This window comes from Montipora foliosa, chromosome 3 (assembly GCF_036669935.1).
Source record: "Montipora foliosa isolate CH-2021 chromosome 3, ASM3666993v2, whole genome shotgun sequence".
Lineage (NCBI taxonomy): Eukaryota > Metazoa > Cnidaria > Anthozoa > Scleractinia > Acroporidae > Montipora > Montipora foliosa.
The window spans coordinates 25,175,901-25,195,030 of NC_090871.1; the positions used below are offsets into that span (position 1 = coordinate 25,175,901).

Sequence of the window (19,130 nt, forward strand, 5' to 3'; positions counted from 1 at the left end):
GCGAGAAGTTACTCCACAAATTCTTTCCGTGGGCACTAAACTGTTTGTTATTTCAAAAATTGTTTTTATTGGTTTTTCCTTTGTTCAGGAATGAAAATAGATTTTTTATTGTCATTTGAAAGTAAATAACAATCATCTGCACTCTTTTGGACATAAAGAAGAAGTTGATTTGTTTGTTTGTTTTGCTCTAAAATGCGGTCGAGCAACTTGAGTTTTCTTAAGCCGTTTGCCCAACTGGTTTTGCGATGTGCTTCGACATTGCTCTTATGTTATAAACACGTAATCGCAATGAGTTCTCGTAAAATTAGGGGGAATTTCACTAACTTGTTTTTCCAGAAGTTTGTTTAAAGCATCTAAACGATATTTAAGTATTGGAGCGATCTTGTTTGAAGTTCGTCCTTTCTTGGTTGCATTGCCGTATTTTGCCGATTCTTGTTCCGAGCCAACCTGCCGTGTTCAATGAAATACATCAAAATGTGAATGATCTCGTTTTCAGAGATAAAGTGGAATAAAGTACATCAGTAAAACTCTTCTTTGACCTTGAACTATTTCTTTTTTAAATGGCTTCCTATTTACGGGATTCCTATTCGTTGACTATTGACAGTTGACTCTGAAATGGCTTTTTTCCTTTTCCATTCGCTCGCCGAGGGTGTGCTTGTTTTCTTTAAAACTAATGCGGTTCAAAAACAATTCATTGCCAAACTGGTGAATTCCAAAGTAAATTTCTCTCGAAAAACTGATATCGTACTCATCGCTTCATGATTCATGCGATATCGGCTTTTCGCGTAAAATTTACCGTGGGATTCACTAGTTAGGCAATGAATTTTTTTATAGAAGAAAGCAAAGAAAATAATTTAATTATTTGAAGCAGCATCCGGAAACATCAAAACGCGGACAATTCGAAACCCTTTATTTTCACTAGCCCTACAAACAGAAAGAATAAATAACCAGGGAGCTCCGCTTTTAGACTTGGCTAAATCTATATATTATGAGGAGAACAGCTTTTAACCAAAACTTCAATATTGACAGCTTTCTAACCTAGTGAAGTCCTTGTTGAAAATACACACATGCAAGCCGCCATGAGGTCATCTGATCCCACTTTTCTCTCAGAAATATGAATAACATGATCGGTGTTTCGTCCCTCTCATCCATTTGAGCAATTTATGTTGCTGAACAAAAAGGCATGACTGGAATACAAAGAGGAATCTCAACAGCTTTGCGTGTTCAAGCTTCCCGCAAAAAATCAGGTTGAGATCAATGACGTCATGTATAATCCAAGATGGCTGCCTGCATGTGTGTATTTTTAACAAGGATTTCACAAAGTTATAAAGCTATTTCAAGATTGAAATTTTGGTTGAAAGCTGTTCTCCTCCTGAAATTTCTATTAATAGGAAAAAAAGGATTTTCATTTTGGAGTGAAATTCTCCTTTAAAATTGCGCCCGAGAATTTAAAATATGAACCAAACGTTTCGAGGTTACTCCGTCTTCATCAGTGGTTTGAAAGCAACCGAAAAATGCGCATGCAAAACAACGCTCAACTAAAAACAAAAACAAAAGTCACAACGATTCGCGTAAAGATGGAGCGTAGTTTGGTGCATTCCTGATTGAAAGTCTCAGTTGTGGAAGACTTGAAGGGCATGCGCATGACGAATCGTTGTTTTGAGCAAGCAATCTTTGTAGCGTTTGTCTGTGTGGCGTTGCTGCATTTCCAAAGCCACTGCGCTCCATCTTGAGACGACTTTACTATCCCATCACAATGATCAATTCCACCATTAACAAATTTATTCAGCACATTTCATCGAGTGGGAGAGAAACACAAGTGGAAGCGTTCTGCGAGTAATTCTCCCTTTCAATGATCAAACGTCAGCTAACGCGGTGAGAACACGTGATCTCAGTCACTAGATTTGCATGACCAGTGTTTATCAGCAAGAAATTGGAGCAAGTTATCAAGCCAAAAGAAATCAAGCTTTCAATCGTAAATCCCCAATGAATTGTATATTCCTTTTCATGAGAGAAATGCAGAACTGAATCTCAAGAACAATTAGAAACGAATATTTGCATAAATTTCTCTGATACTGATGTTGAAACATAATTATTGGAATCAGTCCTTTCACTTCACGTTTTTGTCAAACTAATACGTTTAGTTTAGCAGGGCTCGCGCCGCCCCTTACTCTGCGCGGTCCCTGTTTGTTTGTGTCTTTGCTTCCATTGGAGTTATGTTCGCTAATAATGGTCTTGTCGTTGACTGGTTTGTATTGTTTAGAAGTCATCGACACCGGCGGAGTGAAATACTCCTCATTATCCGCAGATTCGTCTGCCTGTCCCGAAGCTGCTGCAGGAGGGACGTTTATTTGTTCGTGTCCTTGGTTGTCTCCTCCATTAATCAGAGGTCTTTGTTCTGCTTGAATGTTTCGTCTCCTAACCAAGCGAACGATGGCAATAATTGCAATGAAAACAAATAAGATGCCTCCAGCGGCGATAACAACTGGTACAACGGTTTTCTTCCAGGAAGGGGAATCACCTAAAATATGTCCACATTGAATCAAGGTTACCGTCATTCCGAAGGAAATAAAAGTTGTTAATGATGATTTTAAACTTCTCACGATGGTTGTGTAATTTATTGCATCAAAGAAATAACCAACATTAACCGTTTTCACCTTTCCAACTAATTTTTGAACGTTTTAAGAGCCTTTAATTTACAATTGGCAATATTATCCTCTCTGTCATTGAACATTGCAATTACTATCTGTATTCCCTACACTAGTGCTCGAGCTTAGAGAAGACGTGTTTCATTATTTTCTGCTAAAATTCAAAATTTTATTAGCTTTTTACAAATTTTATTAGCTTTTGCGAACTGTTCTAGCTATGAGTCAAAATCAGAAGAAATCCGAGCAATCCAAGAAAGTTTTAAAGGAAATCAACTTCTTATGGACAAAGAAGCAGAACATAAAGCTCAAATTAGCTGTTTGCCTGACAAGATTGAAGGAGGCAAATTGCCGACGAAGCCCGAAGGCTCTTTATTTTCTGAGAAGAAGAAATCAATTGAATATCTCAGTGACGAATATGAAGATCTAATGTCGTTCAGAAACAAGACAAAAAACGATTTGAAACTTGAAATTGAAAGGCTGGAATTGGTTGAAAAGAAGTGTTTAGAGTTGACAGCAGCCATTGAAGCATTCGAAGCTTTGGAAAATTACAGCTACAGAAATAACCTGAAAATAATGGGACTACCGGGACATGCAGAAAGAGAATCTGCCGAACAGACAGCTGCCTCAGTATGCCTACGTCTTTTCCGTGCACTAGGAGTCGAAGATATCTCGATGTTGGATATTGACACCGCTCACCGTGTTCCCGATAGGCAAAGTTTCAAACAAGCCCAACGCCACTACATGTAAATTTACGCGGTGCTTAGCGAAAGATAAGGTGATTTCCAAAAAGCGTCGAGTTTCCACTCTAAAGGCTAGTGATCTAGGGTTTGAGGATGATGTGCATATTGACGACTTTGCGATGTTTGACTATCTTTCACCGCGACTTCAACTACTACTGTACAAAGCGAAAAAGTCCAAGAATGAAAATCATTTCAAGTTTGGCTGCTCCAGCCTCGTTCCCAGGCCTTAAAGCGCTCAATCGCAAGAAGGGCCAGACTGCAAACTGGTCCCTGATCGGAGAGTTGTGGTCCCTGGTCCCTATCTTGGGCAGGGAATAAAGACACCATTCTTCCAAAGGCTTGGGAAATCAATGGGACGGAGCTCTATCGTAAGACAAAAACTCTGGTTAAGTTTTTTCATTCATTGTTTCGATGCTCCCTTTTGTTTTCATTGAAGTCTGGCTGAAATAAAATTATTTGTTTCAAAACATTAAAGTGCCATTGGTATTTACTCACGAGGAAAGGCAGTCTTTAGTCAGCTTAGATTCCGAAACATAAAGTGCATAAAAGGGAACTCTTTGGCAAAGCCATGGATTAGCTCGTGCTCCCTTTTGCCTTAATTGTTTTGGCACATGAACAGTGCACGGTGCTTCGCTCCATCTTTCACGCTTGATCGCTTTACAACTGTGATGTGCTTATCTTCTCACCCTTAACGAGTGATTCTAATTTATAGGAGCGTGCATGTACAAAATTGTCATTTCAATTGACTTCTTGTTCCGTGATTAAAGAATTTACAAAACAAATACAGTATTAACTTTGTTTTCTCCGTTTCAGTTATGACTTTTTCGGTCTCAATGTTTAATAGTTCTTTTTGTTTCGAAACGAAACCTATAATAATAATAATAATAATAATAATAATAATAATAATAATAATAATAATAATAATAATAATAATAATAAAATCTTTATTACCGTGTCAATGTATTTAGTTCATAGAGCTAATTGGGGACTCCTACTATTACAAAATTAATAGAAACTATGTACAGTATCATAATAAGTATAGCTGATAAACTATGCATTAAAAAATAAAACAAATATTTAGATAACATAAAAAATGCTTGTACAATGCAGATAACTATAAAAAAATCACGTGCTGCAAAGATTGCAGCAGTTGCCACTCTCTTCCACTAGGCTGGCCAGGTCAACTCTACGGATATTAGTTTTATAGATGCTAAGGCTTGGTAGTTCACGCATACTATTTTCTAATTTGGACCAGATATATGGTCCTTGATACCTAAGTGTGTGATTACCATAGCGTATAGTATTAAATCGTGGTATTTTAAAGTCACTATTCCTAGGGTTATAACGAGTTCCCTTTCGAGTAAATACCTCAGATATGTAGCTAGGTACTAGATTGTTCTTTAATTTATACATTAGTATTGCTATGTCCTGTAAGCGTCTATTATGAAGCGTAGGTAACTTTAAGAAGTTCCTCATATGTCTCTGTTGTTGTTTTGAAGGGCTCGCTCTTGGATGCGTTCGATTTTCCGCCCATCTGAAGATTTGCGAAAGTTCCAGAATAAATGACAGTATGTTAAATGTGGCATTATAGCTGTTTTATACAGTATGCGCAAGCGCATGAGGACTCCTACTTTCTGGCTGGCTTTAGTGCATATTTCGCTGATGTGTTTTGTAAAGTTAAGGTTCTCGTCTATATTTACTCCTAGTAGCTTGATTTGTTCAGTTTTCATGATCTCGTCATTGGCGATGGTGAGAGCGCTGCCCTTCTTATCTGCATCTATGTTTCTTGGGTTAATCGTAAGAAACTGAAACGTTTCTGGATTTGCCAAGAGAAAGTTGCTCCTATACCATAACAATGCTTGTTGGCCCTCAGTCACTAGAGTAGATTCAACTTCTTCATAGGTTTCTCCTGTCACATATAATTGGTGGTCATCAGCATAGAGCGTAAGGTTTGAGTCTGGGATATGAAATGCCATATCATTATGGAACATGTTCCAGAGGAGAAGGCCAAATGACGATCCCTGAGGACAACCACGCTCCATAATTCTCCATTCACTCATGTGGCCGTCTATTTTTACTCTGTTTAGCCTGCTATCAAAAAATGATCTAATCAGTTCAAGTGAACTGCTATTAAAACCGTAGGCATCCAACTTTTTTAGAGTGAGTGGCTTAACGAGTCAAACGCCTTACTCATGTCAGTAGACAGTATTGTTACCAGCTCTTTTTTGTCCACTGACAGTTCAGGGTGAACTATTTACACAATGAGGTAGAGTGGCCAATCAAAACAGAGCTTGTAATTGGAAATCTAAACAGCTACGAGAAGCAAAAACAAACTTGTTAACAAGCGCACCTGAAGTATCCCAAATCATAATGCTAACAAACACAAAAGCGAATTGAAGGAAATGGATCAAAAATAGGACTTTTTGAATATCTGAATGATTTAGGGTTAGATTGAAGCGATATATTGTTGAAAAATCCCAAGTTACCTCTTTTCGTGTTAATTAGTGCTGATTAGTAATGTAAGTAATCTCCGCACTAGTGAGTCTTAGCAACAAATTGGGTTAACCAGGAACCTAGTAATTGCTATGGTTCACATGTAACAGATGTAATAGAAGATTCACGGAAAACGGAAATTGAAATGTCATGCAGTGATATTTAAAGGTAAAATAGGTATTTGAAGACTTAATGCTTCGATGTATTGCGGAAATGAACAATACAAGTATCTCTCCTTCTCTTTAATGGTTAATGGGCATAATCCCATCGACTAAATTGATCAATCGAAACGGTTAGAAAAACAGACAAGGTCAGTAGTACCACCCTGCAATTCGCTATTTCCACAAATGGGGGTTATTTGCATTAAAACAATTCATATCCAGTTCACTGAAGCATATAATACAGTCCCAAGAGTAAATGACTTGTATTAATTTTATGCAAAGAACTCTCCACAACGTATTGCATTGTGGGAATGGGGAAGTAGTGAATAGCTCCGATAAGCTGCCTTTATCTATTTCAGTGCGCGAATTATAATAGTTACCTTTCAAGCTTGTACATTGTATTTTATTTCTCGGCAGTTTCAATGACATACCAAGTGATCCACACTACAGTATTTTGTCTTTTCTCCTACCCTTACCATTCTGGAAACGAAACACTCTTTCTTTTTGAAATACCGGTAGTTTTTTGTTAATATTTGTACGAACATATGAAATCTGGAAATGAGTAACACTACGCTCCAAGTTTTTTTGTGAGTTCCTCAGCGCCTGCATGATTTTCGAATAAATGTAAGAAAGAAATGGGGGTCGATCTGAGTCAGTACACATCAGTTAAAATACTCGACTATTGCTGTCGCAAATTCTGCAGGAGACGAAGGCAAACTACCTATTGGCCGTTGGCAAAACCAGGATCGTCTGGGGCGCAATAAAGTTGTCCATTTAATAAGGAAAGCTAAACGTGATCATGATAATCCGCAACTTGGTTCCTTCTCAATTTTAATCTACCAAGCCATCTGTTGGTTGATGGAATAAGTTTGATAGTCATATTGATATTGCTAACTTGCTCATGTTGTCAATATATCTTCCTTATTTGTGCTTAACAAAAACCCAAGTACGACTCCAAACTGGGGTTATCTGAAGGACTTCGCTAGGCCCAAGCTTCCACTGGGAGTTTCTTTTACCATACCTCCAATCACATCTGTCTTTGTTCTTGATAGTCTTCGTCATCTACCCACTGGAAAAACCGTAGGCTTAGATGGACTTAGTGGGTATTTTCTGAAATTATCGGCTCCTTCTATTGCGTCTTTTCTAACAACAATTTTTAACCTTAGCCTCTCATCGGGCTCTTTTCCTGACCTTTGGAAAAAGGCTGAAGTATCGCCTAAATTTAAAGAGGGTTCTCTATTTGTCCGCTCTAATTAACGACCCATTTCTGTTCTTGCTATTCTCTCAAAGATTCTTGAACGCCATGTCTACCTTTCATTTTATAACTTTCTTACTGAAAATAACCTGCTCTCCGATTCCCATTTTGGCTTCAGAAAGTCTCGCTTTTGCGAGCTTGCTGTTACTGATCTTATCGATCGCCTTCTCAACAATATGGACAACAGAGTCCTGAATGGGTTCTTGTTAGTCGATCTTAAAAAGGCGTTTGACCTTGTAAATCATAGCATTCTTCTTTCAAAACTTCAAATCTATGGCTGTTCATCTTCCACTGTTCAGTCACTTCTTCTTATCCCTCTTATCGTTTTCAATGTACTAACTTTAAAGGTACACTATCTGACACTCTGCCTGTATCTGTCGGTGTTCCGCATGGTAGCATTCTTGGTCCTCTTTTCTTTCTATTATTCGTAAATGACCTCTTTTTATTTTCCCCACAGAACACTACTCTCACTTTGTTTTCTGATGGTACTCCAATAACTCAATCTAGCTCTACTATCCACTAGTTAAACGCTCGCTTTAATCGTGACGCTTCTGGCGTGTTTGCATGGGCTAATGTAAACGAAAAAAAATTCATCGTTTAAATGATCATTCTCTTAATGTCATGATTAATGGGAAGTTAATTGAACAAGTTCAGCATGCTAAACTACTTGGTGTCACTCTTGATTGTCATCTTACATGGGAGAAAAATATCGATAATATAAGTTCAATTGTCAACAGTCGATTGTCTCTCTTAAGAAGGATCAAACATTTCTCAATCATCTCTGTGCTCTACGTTTCTTCAACTGTTGTATTCATAACCTCTCTATTTATTTATTTTAGGTTTTTCGTGGGTTGTTAATTTTTTTTTGCTTTTTTTTACACTATATCACATACGGTTGATTACATAACTTACATACAGTACTTAAAATACTGGTTACTTACACCACTGTCAATAGGCCATTTCCGAGTTCATGTCTTCCTCCTCTTCAAAGCGAGTCTAAGTGCGAAGTTTTTGTGATGGTAATTAGTTCTACTTTGCATATGAATGAAAACTAATTTTCATAAGAAAAACTTTGCACCCAGACTCGCTTTGAAGAAGACGCGAACACGAACTCGGAAATGGCCTATTACAATACTATTCTTACACTATTCGCATCCTTTTATTTTCTTAATTGTTATCATATTACAGTGACACCTAATATATTCATGTATTTTTTCCCTATATGTACACGCTTAATTGCACTTAAATACTAAATATGAAATTAAATATTAATCAACCATAAACATCAGCAGCATATAAAATTAAAGTAATACGGCCTACATGCGATAAAATTTTGGAAGTGCTTTTTTTGCAGTCGCAATCTCTTTAAGAATTTCAAGTTTTCCGGGAATGAACTATAGAAAGTTTTGAAAGTCTAAAACATCTCCGCGAAGGCTTGTGCATAAAATACAATTACCTAGCTCGCTATCTATTGTTCGAGTGCATGGGGCAATTGTTTTAGTTATTTATTGTTCGCCTTCAAAAACGTGCCGCTAGCTTGCTCCTTGATGCCGACTTCTCTCAACCATCTGTAAGCTTATGTTTCCAAACTCAAATGGCTTCCTATTTTCGACCTTATAAAACTAACTATAAAACTTGTACTTTTATTCACTATTTTTAATAATCCTGATGCTCTTGTTTGTCTTAAACGTGATTCAATTTCTTGTCTTCCGTTCGTTCAACTGGTTTGCGCACTAGAGCTTGCGCTTTTAATCTCCAAGTTCACTACCCACGGTCTAATTCTAGAAAGCGCGTTTGCTTACTCTGCTGCCACTCTTTATAATTGCCTTGACACTGATCTTAAGCAAATAGCTTGTGTATCTCCTCCTTCTATTATTTTTTCATCTAGATTAAATAATTTTAAGCATTAACTCTTTACCCTATTCCTTAAGTTTGCTAGACATGTTTCTCATCTTAAAGAATTAACGTGTTATGAGTGTCGTTGTTTCTCTTTATTGTAACTGTATTAGAAGCTAATTAGTTTATAGCGCCTTATATCTATGTTAAACCTTACATTTGTCTACCTTTAGTTTCTCTTGTAATAAGTCGTATATTGCTGATTAGGCATTGTTTTATATGTGTATTTTGTACCGTTGTTAAGGCCGTAAGGTAGATAACTCATTGGGTTTATTACGTCACCTTCGTTAAATGAAGAATATTGTATTGTATTGTACCGGATCGGACCGGGTCGGACCGGACCGGATCGGAACCGATCGGATCGGATTGACAAAATTCGGACCGGATCAATGACAAAATTCCTGCTAAAAGCAGAAGGTCACCAGACAACGTGCTGAAGAGGGGAAAAGTCGAGTTCTGCGCCTATTCCTTTTGTGTAGTCGTCTCCTCATTTATTGAGATTCATCGGAATCTTTTTTTTCCAGAGGTGATAACAGATTCCGAAGCGGAATTATGAAAGATACGATGTGACAAATTCTCGTTAATAAGCGAATTGACTGAGTACGCAACGGTCTTCTTCTTCTTCAAACATGAAAAATGACAACAATTCTTTACTTTACCCAAGTCCCTGACAATTGTACAATAGCCTGGTTTAGCAACAGAACAACCCATCCTCTACCCTTTTGGACTGTGATATTCACTTGACGCCAATCAGTCATCTACGTTGCTTTTCTCGGGGACGTTTTCATTTCTACTTCGGTGTTGTTTACATTTTTTGCGACCTCTGAACTCCAGGGGTCGTTTTAGTTGATTTTGTATTGGTTTGGAGAATACGTTTCCAGTATTTTTCTCACAGAAGGAGTTTTTTTTACTGGTTTGCGTATTCGGCTTAATCACGGCGCTGTCTTTTTTGTTTTTCTCAGTGTTTTGATATAGTTTACTGAATTGTATCATAAGAGTCCTTTTGGCTATTTTGTTCTTACGTAGACCTCAATGTTGTTTGTACAATAAACGCGGCTGGGCAGATGATTGGTCGGCTCCCTCCTTCTGTCTCCAGTGTTGATATAGGAAATATTTTCTATTCGGCTGAGTGCAGCGATAGAGAATGAATGCCAGGGACTGGGGTAAGGTGAAGAATTGTTGTCAGTTTTCATGTTTGAAGAAGAAGGCCGTTGCGTACGCAGTCAATTCGCTTACTAATGAAAATTCGCCACATCGTATCTTTCGAGACTACTAAGTAAGATGCCGCCTTAAGTAAACGCGAAGACCCTCGCAGGGAAAATGGAAAACGCGGTAACTATCTTTTACGAACTAGTAGAAGAATTTGAAATAGCCTTTTCAGTGAGGCCGTAATTAAAAACCCTAGGGGCAGCATTCAGTCAAGTGGAGACAAGATACAGGTTCGTCAAGAAGCAACAAGAAACCATTTTAGACAGAATGGTTGATGAGGAGGAGGAACCTTTGTTGACAACAAAGAAACTTGGAGACAAAGTAAAAGCTGATTTCCTTCAGATTGCCTTAAAATCTGCTGCTTATCAAAAGAAACAAGATTCCACTGAAACGTCTTCAAAGGTCTCTGAAACCTTGAAGACCTTGACAGCTTCAATGTCATCCATGACATCAGCAGTGACGAAAATGGCGGACCCCTTAAGGCCAAAACCAAACTCTAGTGGTCTGCAACGATTACTGGTACCAACATGGGACGGCAGTCGCAGATCCTATGCTACCTGGAAAAAAGAATTCAATCATTGGATGAAGAAATACGAACAAGATAAAGATGAACAACTGCAATCGTTCCGAAATGCCTTCCCGAAAGGATTGTGGTGGTCTGATCAGGTAAAACCTTGTAAACCATTGATAGCGCGTGGAAAATATTGGACACAGAATTTGCAGACAAAAGTAAACTAATGGATGAACTACTCGAAATAAACAGCCATAAGCCATTTCATATGCCTCAACTTTTTTTCCAAGCTGGATCCCAACGATAATTACCATTTTGGATGATAAATTAAAAGAGAAGGTGAAGAGGAAACTGTCAGTAACCTCATCACCTGGTTGCACGTAGAAGCAAGTGTTCGTTCAAGGGATAAAAATAACACCGTGTCCAAAGACAGAAAAGAGGGTCGCCGATACAGGACCCCAAGAAAAACAGAGAACAATGCCGCAAGTGGCGAAGAACCCGATAAGAGGCTGATTTAGCAACAGAACGAGAACGTCAGTGGCGACGGCGTGCGCACAAAAAAACACCAATGAGAATTCAGAATAGAATAGACTCCACTCTTTTCTTCTCTATTCTAAATTCTCATTGGTAGTTTTGCTGCGCGCGACGTCGCCACTGATTTTCCCGTTCTGTTGCTAAATCAGCCTAATAACACATGTTCACTTCACTGTAAAACTAAACATCACCTCGCTGCCTGTCCTGTTAACTATCAGTCATAGATGGGAGATTGTAAAGCAAAATTGTCGATATCGTAAATGTCTTAAAAGGCACCATACAAGCAACCGCAGGAAACCAGACGGCTCAACAAGCGACAAATACAGAAAAACCACCACCGTTCTCTTCACAATGAAAAGATTGGCGAAACGAGTTCAAATCTAAATCCAAGAGCATCTCATTTTCAAAGTCATTGCCAGGTCCCCTCGAATGGTAACATACAAGAAAATGCTTTCCATCACAAAGAGAAGTTAGAGCTGATCACTGGTTTCTGCCCTGTTCAAAAAGTTGGAGTCATGAACGGAAACGGGTAATTTGTTGAAGTCCTTGCCATGTTCGACTCTGGAGCCAAAACCAGTCTTCTCGCAAAGAATGCAGCCAGACGACTTGGGTTGAGTTGAACAGCAACACATCTGACCATGAATTTGGCTGGTGGGAAGAAGAAAAGTGAAGCATCACAGGTAACTGTTGCCTCACCTGCTGACGAGCATATTAAGAAGACCTCCAAGTGTACACTGTTAAAAGGCCAAAGAATTACTGCGACACTACCCTCATCTCAAGAACGTTTGTGACAAGCTACACCTTTCGGGTGGCGCCATAGATCTCCTTGTCGGTGCAGACTTTCTAGAAGCCTTCATTGATATCCACACGGTGTCCGGCAACAAACCCAAACTCCTCATTTTGTGATCCGGTTTCCCCAGCTGACATAGTAAACGAGACATTATGCATTCCTAGCAATAAGCTTATGGCTTTTTTTTGTCTAGTTCGCATATTATCCGGTTCTAAGCACATCGTGTCTGGTCCTTTAGCTGATATAGTAAATATGTCGATGGAAACTGGCGTATTCCCAGCGAAACTAAAGCGAACAAAAGTCATTTCCATCTTTTTTAGAGCGATGATGAAACGGACCCTGGAAACTACCGGCCAATATCTTTACTCTCCATTTTCAACCGAATATTTGAAAAAAAAAACTATGTATCATCTACTGAAAGTCTTTCTTGACAGAAATGATATCCTTTTTAAATTTCAATACGGTTTTCGTGAAAAGCATGCTACTCAATTTGCTATCCTGGACATCGTCAATAGCATACAGAATATTATTATATGACTAGCTACCCGAGCGGGCAAGATGGAGCTATCTTGCCAGTGAGGGATTTCTGGCTTGGTCCCGCAAGATCAAAGATAATTTTTTGGTGCTTTATCCCATATAATAAATCCTTTATTCACCAAGTTTGTTTGGTCAAGATTTAGCTCTTATTAACCGAGCAGGAGGTCTGTATGGGAGAATCTTGACCGAGGTCGTGAGTACAGACCGAACGCAGTGAGGTCTGTACACACGACCGAGGTCAAGATTCTCCCATACAGACTGACTAAGCTCGGTTAATAAGATGTTTATTATATGGCAAACAAGAACAATTTTATTCGTTTAATGTAACTGGTTTGTAGTAACCGACATTTTGCTTGCGAACGGCGATGAGTGGCGATGAGCTGAACTTAATTCTGTCAAAGTTTGTTCGTCATCCTCTCTTTTGTCATCATGCTGTTTGGCACTTCCATAAATAAATATTGGTAGAAGAAAATACTCAATATTTTTGCATTTTAGTTTGCATCTTTTCACCGCAAAACATTACCGGCCCAGATGCCGGTCTAGATGGGAAAATCTAGACCGCGGTCAATATCGATTTTAGCCAATCAAATTCGTGAATTTTGTAGTTCCCAGTCCTCGTAAGACAGAGCCATATAATAAGGCTGGATATTGGCCTCGTTCTTTTTTCCAAAAAAAGAACTTGGCCATCTTGACCTGACGCTTGGACAATAACCCACATTTTCTCATATCTCCTTGACCGTTCACAGGTTACTGAATTGAACTCTAAACAATCTGTGATTAATAAGATTTCTTATGAAGTTCCTCACAGCTCTGTGTTGGGACCCATACTTTTCTTGATCTATATGAATGATATTTTTAATACTTCATCCAAGCTATCATTCTTTCTCTTTGCCTACGATACCACTGTAATGTATGCTGACAAGAATCTGAAATCTGTCGAGGCAACAGTGAACAGTGAACTGGGAAATTTTTTTGACTGGCTTAATGCTGATAAGCTAACGTTAAGACTAACTTTGTTATTTTTCACACATAACAACTTAGGATAAACCACTGAGTCATTATTAAATGATCGATAACAGTATCCAAGAGTTTATCGCTCTTGAATGTAAGACTCATGTTAAATTCCTTGGAATTCTACTGGACAGTAACCTGAACTGGAAATTTCACATCGACAATATTGCACTGAAAATAAGTAAAATTGTCGGAGTAATTGCTTGTCTTAGACAGTATCTATCTATTTTGCTTTACTTGTCCTATGGTTTTTCTGCTTGGGTCCATGCTGCCAAAGTTCATTTAAACAAAATTCTCTTACTAAAAAAACGTAGTCTTCGTTTGATGTATTTCTTTGAAACAAGATCTCTGACGCAGTCCCTTTCTTCATCTCTTCCAAAACTCTTCCTTCGAATATGGCTTACGTTACACAAGTCTTGCCTGCAATGGCCTGTAATGTATGATGTTTCTTCAAAAAATACTCGTTCTCACATAACTGATCTCTTTATCAAAGCTAATGATAAGCACAGTCACAAAACTTGATTCTCCTCCTTTGGAAAGTCTTACATGAGAACCTCGAGATCAAAATCAGAGGACTTTTGCGAGTTTCGGAGCTTAACTATGAAATTCACTTTCAGTTGAGACCCATAAACTTCTTAAACATGAATTTTAACAAACCAATTTAACAGATGCTTTTTTCCATATTTGAGGCTGAGGATGATTATGTTGAGGCATCTATCTTGATTAGACTATTTGCAAATTGTTCACGTTAAACTCGATTCATTGTACTTCATTTTAATTTTTCACCTGGTTTCTTCAGTTTAATTATTTATTTATCTATTTTCTTTCTGTGTATTGTAACTGCTACATTGTTGACACCCGGTGCGTACTATAATATATTTAACAATAAGTAGTAGAATAATTGTTTTATTGAAAACCCCAACATCACAACTCTTTTATATGGAATTTATTTGGCCATTTTTTCTCGGAGCCGCAAAACTGTGTATTTGCTGCTGTGTTCATTGACCATATTTGGTAGTGCATGTATATGAGCTGATAACCTGTGTCCGGCGAGCCAATGAAAATGCTGAAATGTGATGTCCGTAGTTCAGTTTTTAATAAACATTGCTATCTTTCAACATGCAATCTACATCTACATTTACATTTACAAGTTCCTGCACTCAGCAAAGTCCCTTTTTGGCTTATGGCTGTTTCTGCTTAGGTGGCGTCATACACAGTAAGCCTTTTCAGAAACATCACGCCAAGCCGGCCACTTCTGCTGGAGACAACAGGACAGCCACAACACCGGGGACTACATCCCCTACTCTTATTGAATACTGTGTGGGTTCTTTAACGTCCCACAGGGAACCTATGAACATAGAAGGTATTTGTGAGACGGGGCCTACGGTTTACAGTCGTTATGCGAGAAGACTTGAAAGTCTAACCATTTGCAGATGAAATTACAAAGGCAGCACTTTCTCCTCAGTTATTTTAAGATCCTGAGGTTTGATCCGGCCGGGGTTCGAACCCGCAACCGGTGCGCGCAATTTACTTTCCTAGTGAATGAAATTTTCTTTTACATCTTGTAAACAGTAATTTAGTTAATGCTTAACTGGCTGCTGTTACCTTAGGCCGCCTGCCTCGACTAGCATTAGCTATTTGCTGTTTTTCCTATGGAGTTATCTCGTGGGGCCACTCCTCAAAGAACACATCTAAATAAGGTTGTTATTTTCCAGAAACGTGTACTACGCTTAAATTAATCAATTTTGCTGCTTATAAAGATAAACCGATAAAGACCACTTTCATAAATGGCGACCACATTGACATTCTTTTGTACTTCTGTTATTTAGACCTACTGCCCTCACTTTGAAACAAAAATTCTTTTGAGATTTGCTCGACGTAGCGAGGCTAGAAAGGCTCATTAGCATTAAAACAAAGGAACATTTTATTTGGCCGCATTGTGAAAGAGGTCTATGCCCTTTTTTTTCACTCGTTCATCAACATCTCAAATTTTTTATTCAAAACACTCTAGAATTGACTTGCAAAAAAAAACAGATTTTGGAATGAGATACTGAAAGAATAAGAAAATTGTTAAAAGTCTCAAAAATAAGATGAAAAATATATTATTCGACATATTAATAACTGAAGATGACTACACTGAAATTGATAATATCGAAACTGAAAAAATACTAGTTATACCGTCCTTATTTTGTAATTTACTGTAAATTTTAAATCACGTTATTTCTTATTTATTTCACTTAAAATAGCTCATGCCTTTCCCTCCTTTTTTCTTTACACTACATAATGAATCTACATGTGGATCTTACATAGTTGAATCTATCGAACGACCTGCCTCGATTAGCTATGCTACCTGCGGGTCGCTCCCATTGTTACTTAATATTTTAAAGAAAGAAATAAACTTGAAACTTCTCGTTTAAGATACTTCAGATAATTCTGAGAGTCAGCGTATTCCATCGATCGATCAATCAGTGGCAAATATAAAAGAAGATAATTCACGAATTTGTAGGTTACGCGCGTTGTTGGGTATCAGTGCCTGTCAGTGAGGTCAGTCATTTGAAGTCACATTTTGCATATTTTCGTCCTTTAAAAAGCAGTTACATTATTCTTGTAGCTTTAAATCGTTCGTTAAATCGTCGTTCGTTAAATCGTCGTATAGCGGAGTCAGTGTTCTGTCCCTGATATAACAAAAACCTCATCAATATTTGGTTATAAGGTTGCAGAAGACAAACCAATTAGGCTTTTCCCTATTTGAGGTGAGCAAAAAGGCTGAAAAGCCAGAGATTAAAACTATAAGCTAATATTTAACAATTATCCTGCGAAATCGCGCGGAATATCGCCTGATACGTAGCCGGCGAGGCTGTAGGCCGACTAGTTGGCTAAAATCAGGCGATATTCCGCAAGATTGATGATTGATGACAAAGTACAATTTTCTACGTTTATTGGCAAAAAAGCTGAAAGGCCTACCATTTTTCTCCGCGACACACAAAATTATGTATATCGCAGGATATCTGTTGAGTACGCGCGACGAATATTGAGCGCGCTATGACCATATTTGGACATTATCACTATATATTATTTTTTTCTGAAGCATCTTAGTGGGCCGGAATCCTAAATCCTTGAATCTGATTGGCTAATCGCGCGCTCGTAGCCGGTCCAGCTTTTTACGATACGGACCACGGTCCGAAATCTGTTCCGTGCTGAAACTGTCGTGGCTAATTGAGAATGTTTTTACTACGGCGCGACGAAACGGTAGATTTCACCTCTTAAAATGCACGTTTTCGCTTGCTGACCGTTGCAAAGAGAAGAAAAAGGCCTGGTTATTCTTCAAAAAGACCGTCAAGTATTCACATGATTTTGATGACAGCACTTTGCTGGTTTCCTGTTTTCAAGTTGGTGGTCTTCTTGCACTGTTGAAACGCCGTTGAAATTAAAACAACTTTTTGAACTCGCTTTTTCGGTTGACATCCGTTATTTTCTTTGGAGGTCTATTTTATACTTTCGTTTTATATTGACTTGTTTAAGATATATACGGATTCCTAGCTAAAATAGGCAAACAAACACATCGCGACGCTGTGGTTTTTCGCGTTGTTTTTCGTGAACTGTTGACATGCCATTTAACTAAAACAACTAACTGTAGAGAAGTCCTTTGAGCTCAGTTTTTCGGTTGATATCCGTTATTTAAATTTCTTTGGAGTTCTATTTTATACTCTCGTTCTATTTTGCTTCATTAAAGAAAGTACGGATTCGTCGCTAAAATAGTCAAACAAAGCGCAACGCAGTGAACTAATTTTAACAAGTTATAACTCTTTTTCCACAGGGGGGCCTCAATCGGATACTTAGAAATTTACGTAGAAAATTATTGGCCTGTTTGTACGATTTTTTCAAACATCATTGTTTAGTTTGTTTAGCTCGATTCTCTGTGCATGCCATGAAATATAACTGTTTGTTTCTTTTTATATATTTATTGCACCAAGATATATTTGAAGTTCTGTTTTACCGTTAATCTATCATTTTTCTTTGAGCTTTGCGATCGGAGCGCTTTTTTAAGTTATAAGTTAATTTCAACTGTGACAGTGCGACGTAGAGCGCGGAGAAAGACTTTTTGCAAACCAGTTTGCCCTGTTCATTTTCAGACAAAAAAAAGCAGAAGAAATAAATGCGTTATTCACCGGCTTAGGTCGGTCCGTATAGAGAAAAACTGTGCCCTCGGCCTTGAGTACGTCCCTCGGGCTGCGGCCTCGGGCCGTACTCAAGACCTCGAGCACAGTTTTTCCCTAAAGGGACCTCCCAGCCGGATAGCATATATGTATATACCAAAACAGTGGATAGCGTTGAACACGCGCGCTGATTGGCTACTCAAACTCCGGATATCCATTGTTAGTATATACTAAAACAGTGGATAGCGTTGAACTTGCACGCTGATTGGCTACTCAAACTCTGGATATCCTTCGCTATTCACCTCCGAGCAATTCGCACTGAATTCGCGCCCGAAAATGTTGTAATCTGTGCAGGAATAAATGAGTTAAAATCATCTTTTTGTGCTATCTTATCTCACCGTTTTAGTATATACTAAATCAACTATTCACCTCAGTGTCGGTGGCTAGTGGTGGATATTTACCGAGCCGCGAAGCCGGATATCCCTTGCCATTCACCTCCGAGCAATTCGCCCGAAAATGTTGTAATCTCAGCAGCAATAAATCAAACACCTTTTTGTGCTATATTCCTTCACTCTTCAGTATATACTAAAACAACTATTCACCCCAGTGTCGGTGGCCCGAGCTGCGAAGCGGCGAGGTAAATAACCGCCACTAGCCACCTCCACTTCGATGAATCGTTGCTAACTATACATCGCGTGTAAATATTGGTTAAATACCATGGGTATTTCGATTTTTGTATCTGTTGTAACCAAATTTGGGGATCGGGTTAACTTTTTTACACCACGAATTCTCACCGCCCTTTCTTACTTTATTCTTTTCTATGTAAACATATATTTGCCGGTGAAATCTTGGAAGAACGTGTTTAAACTTAGCACCACTTCTACCAAAAAAACATATTTACTTACTAGGAGTTGTCACCGACGATCTTTTTGTAGGATCTTCTGGACACCCATCTGGACACGCGCAGTTGTGCTTTAGACAAAATTTCTGATGAGAAGGTGCAAACAAACCATTTGAATTTGAAAGATTTCAAGTCATGTTTGAGAAGCTCACGACTGTGTATAATTTACCTCACCAGCACAAGAATTAGAGTATGGTTCGAAAGGTACACATCATAAACAATTGAGGTTCCAGCCAAAGAGCTGAATTAAATTATTGATAACAATTCATTTTCAAGAAAACGACTGT

At 38.4% G+C, this 19,130-nt stretch overlaps 1 protein-coding gene across 2 annotated transcripts in view; it reads right to left on the reverse strand.

Annotated features, from left to right (window-relative positions):
- Nucleotides 1–893: 893 nt before the first annotated feature.
- Nucleotides 894–19,130, reverse strand: part of LOC137997164 (uncharacterized) — a 32,680-nt gene continuing 14,443 nt past the window's right edge. For both annotated transcript variants that reach the window (XM_068842990.1, XM_068842991.1), the window contains exons 7-8: nt 18,848–18,929; nt 894–2,521 (exon numbers count right to left, since the gene is read on the reverse strand). In XM_068842990.1, coding sequence (XP_068699091.1) covers nt 2,127–2,521; nt 18,848–18,929 — 477 coding nt within the window. In that variant the 3' untranslated portion in view covers nt 894–2,126. The remainder of the gene's footprint in view (nt 2,522–18,847; nt 18,930–19,130) is intronic.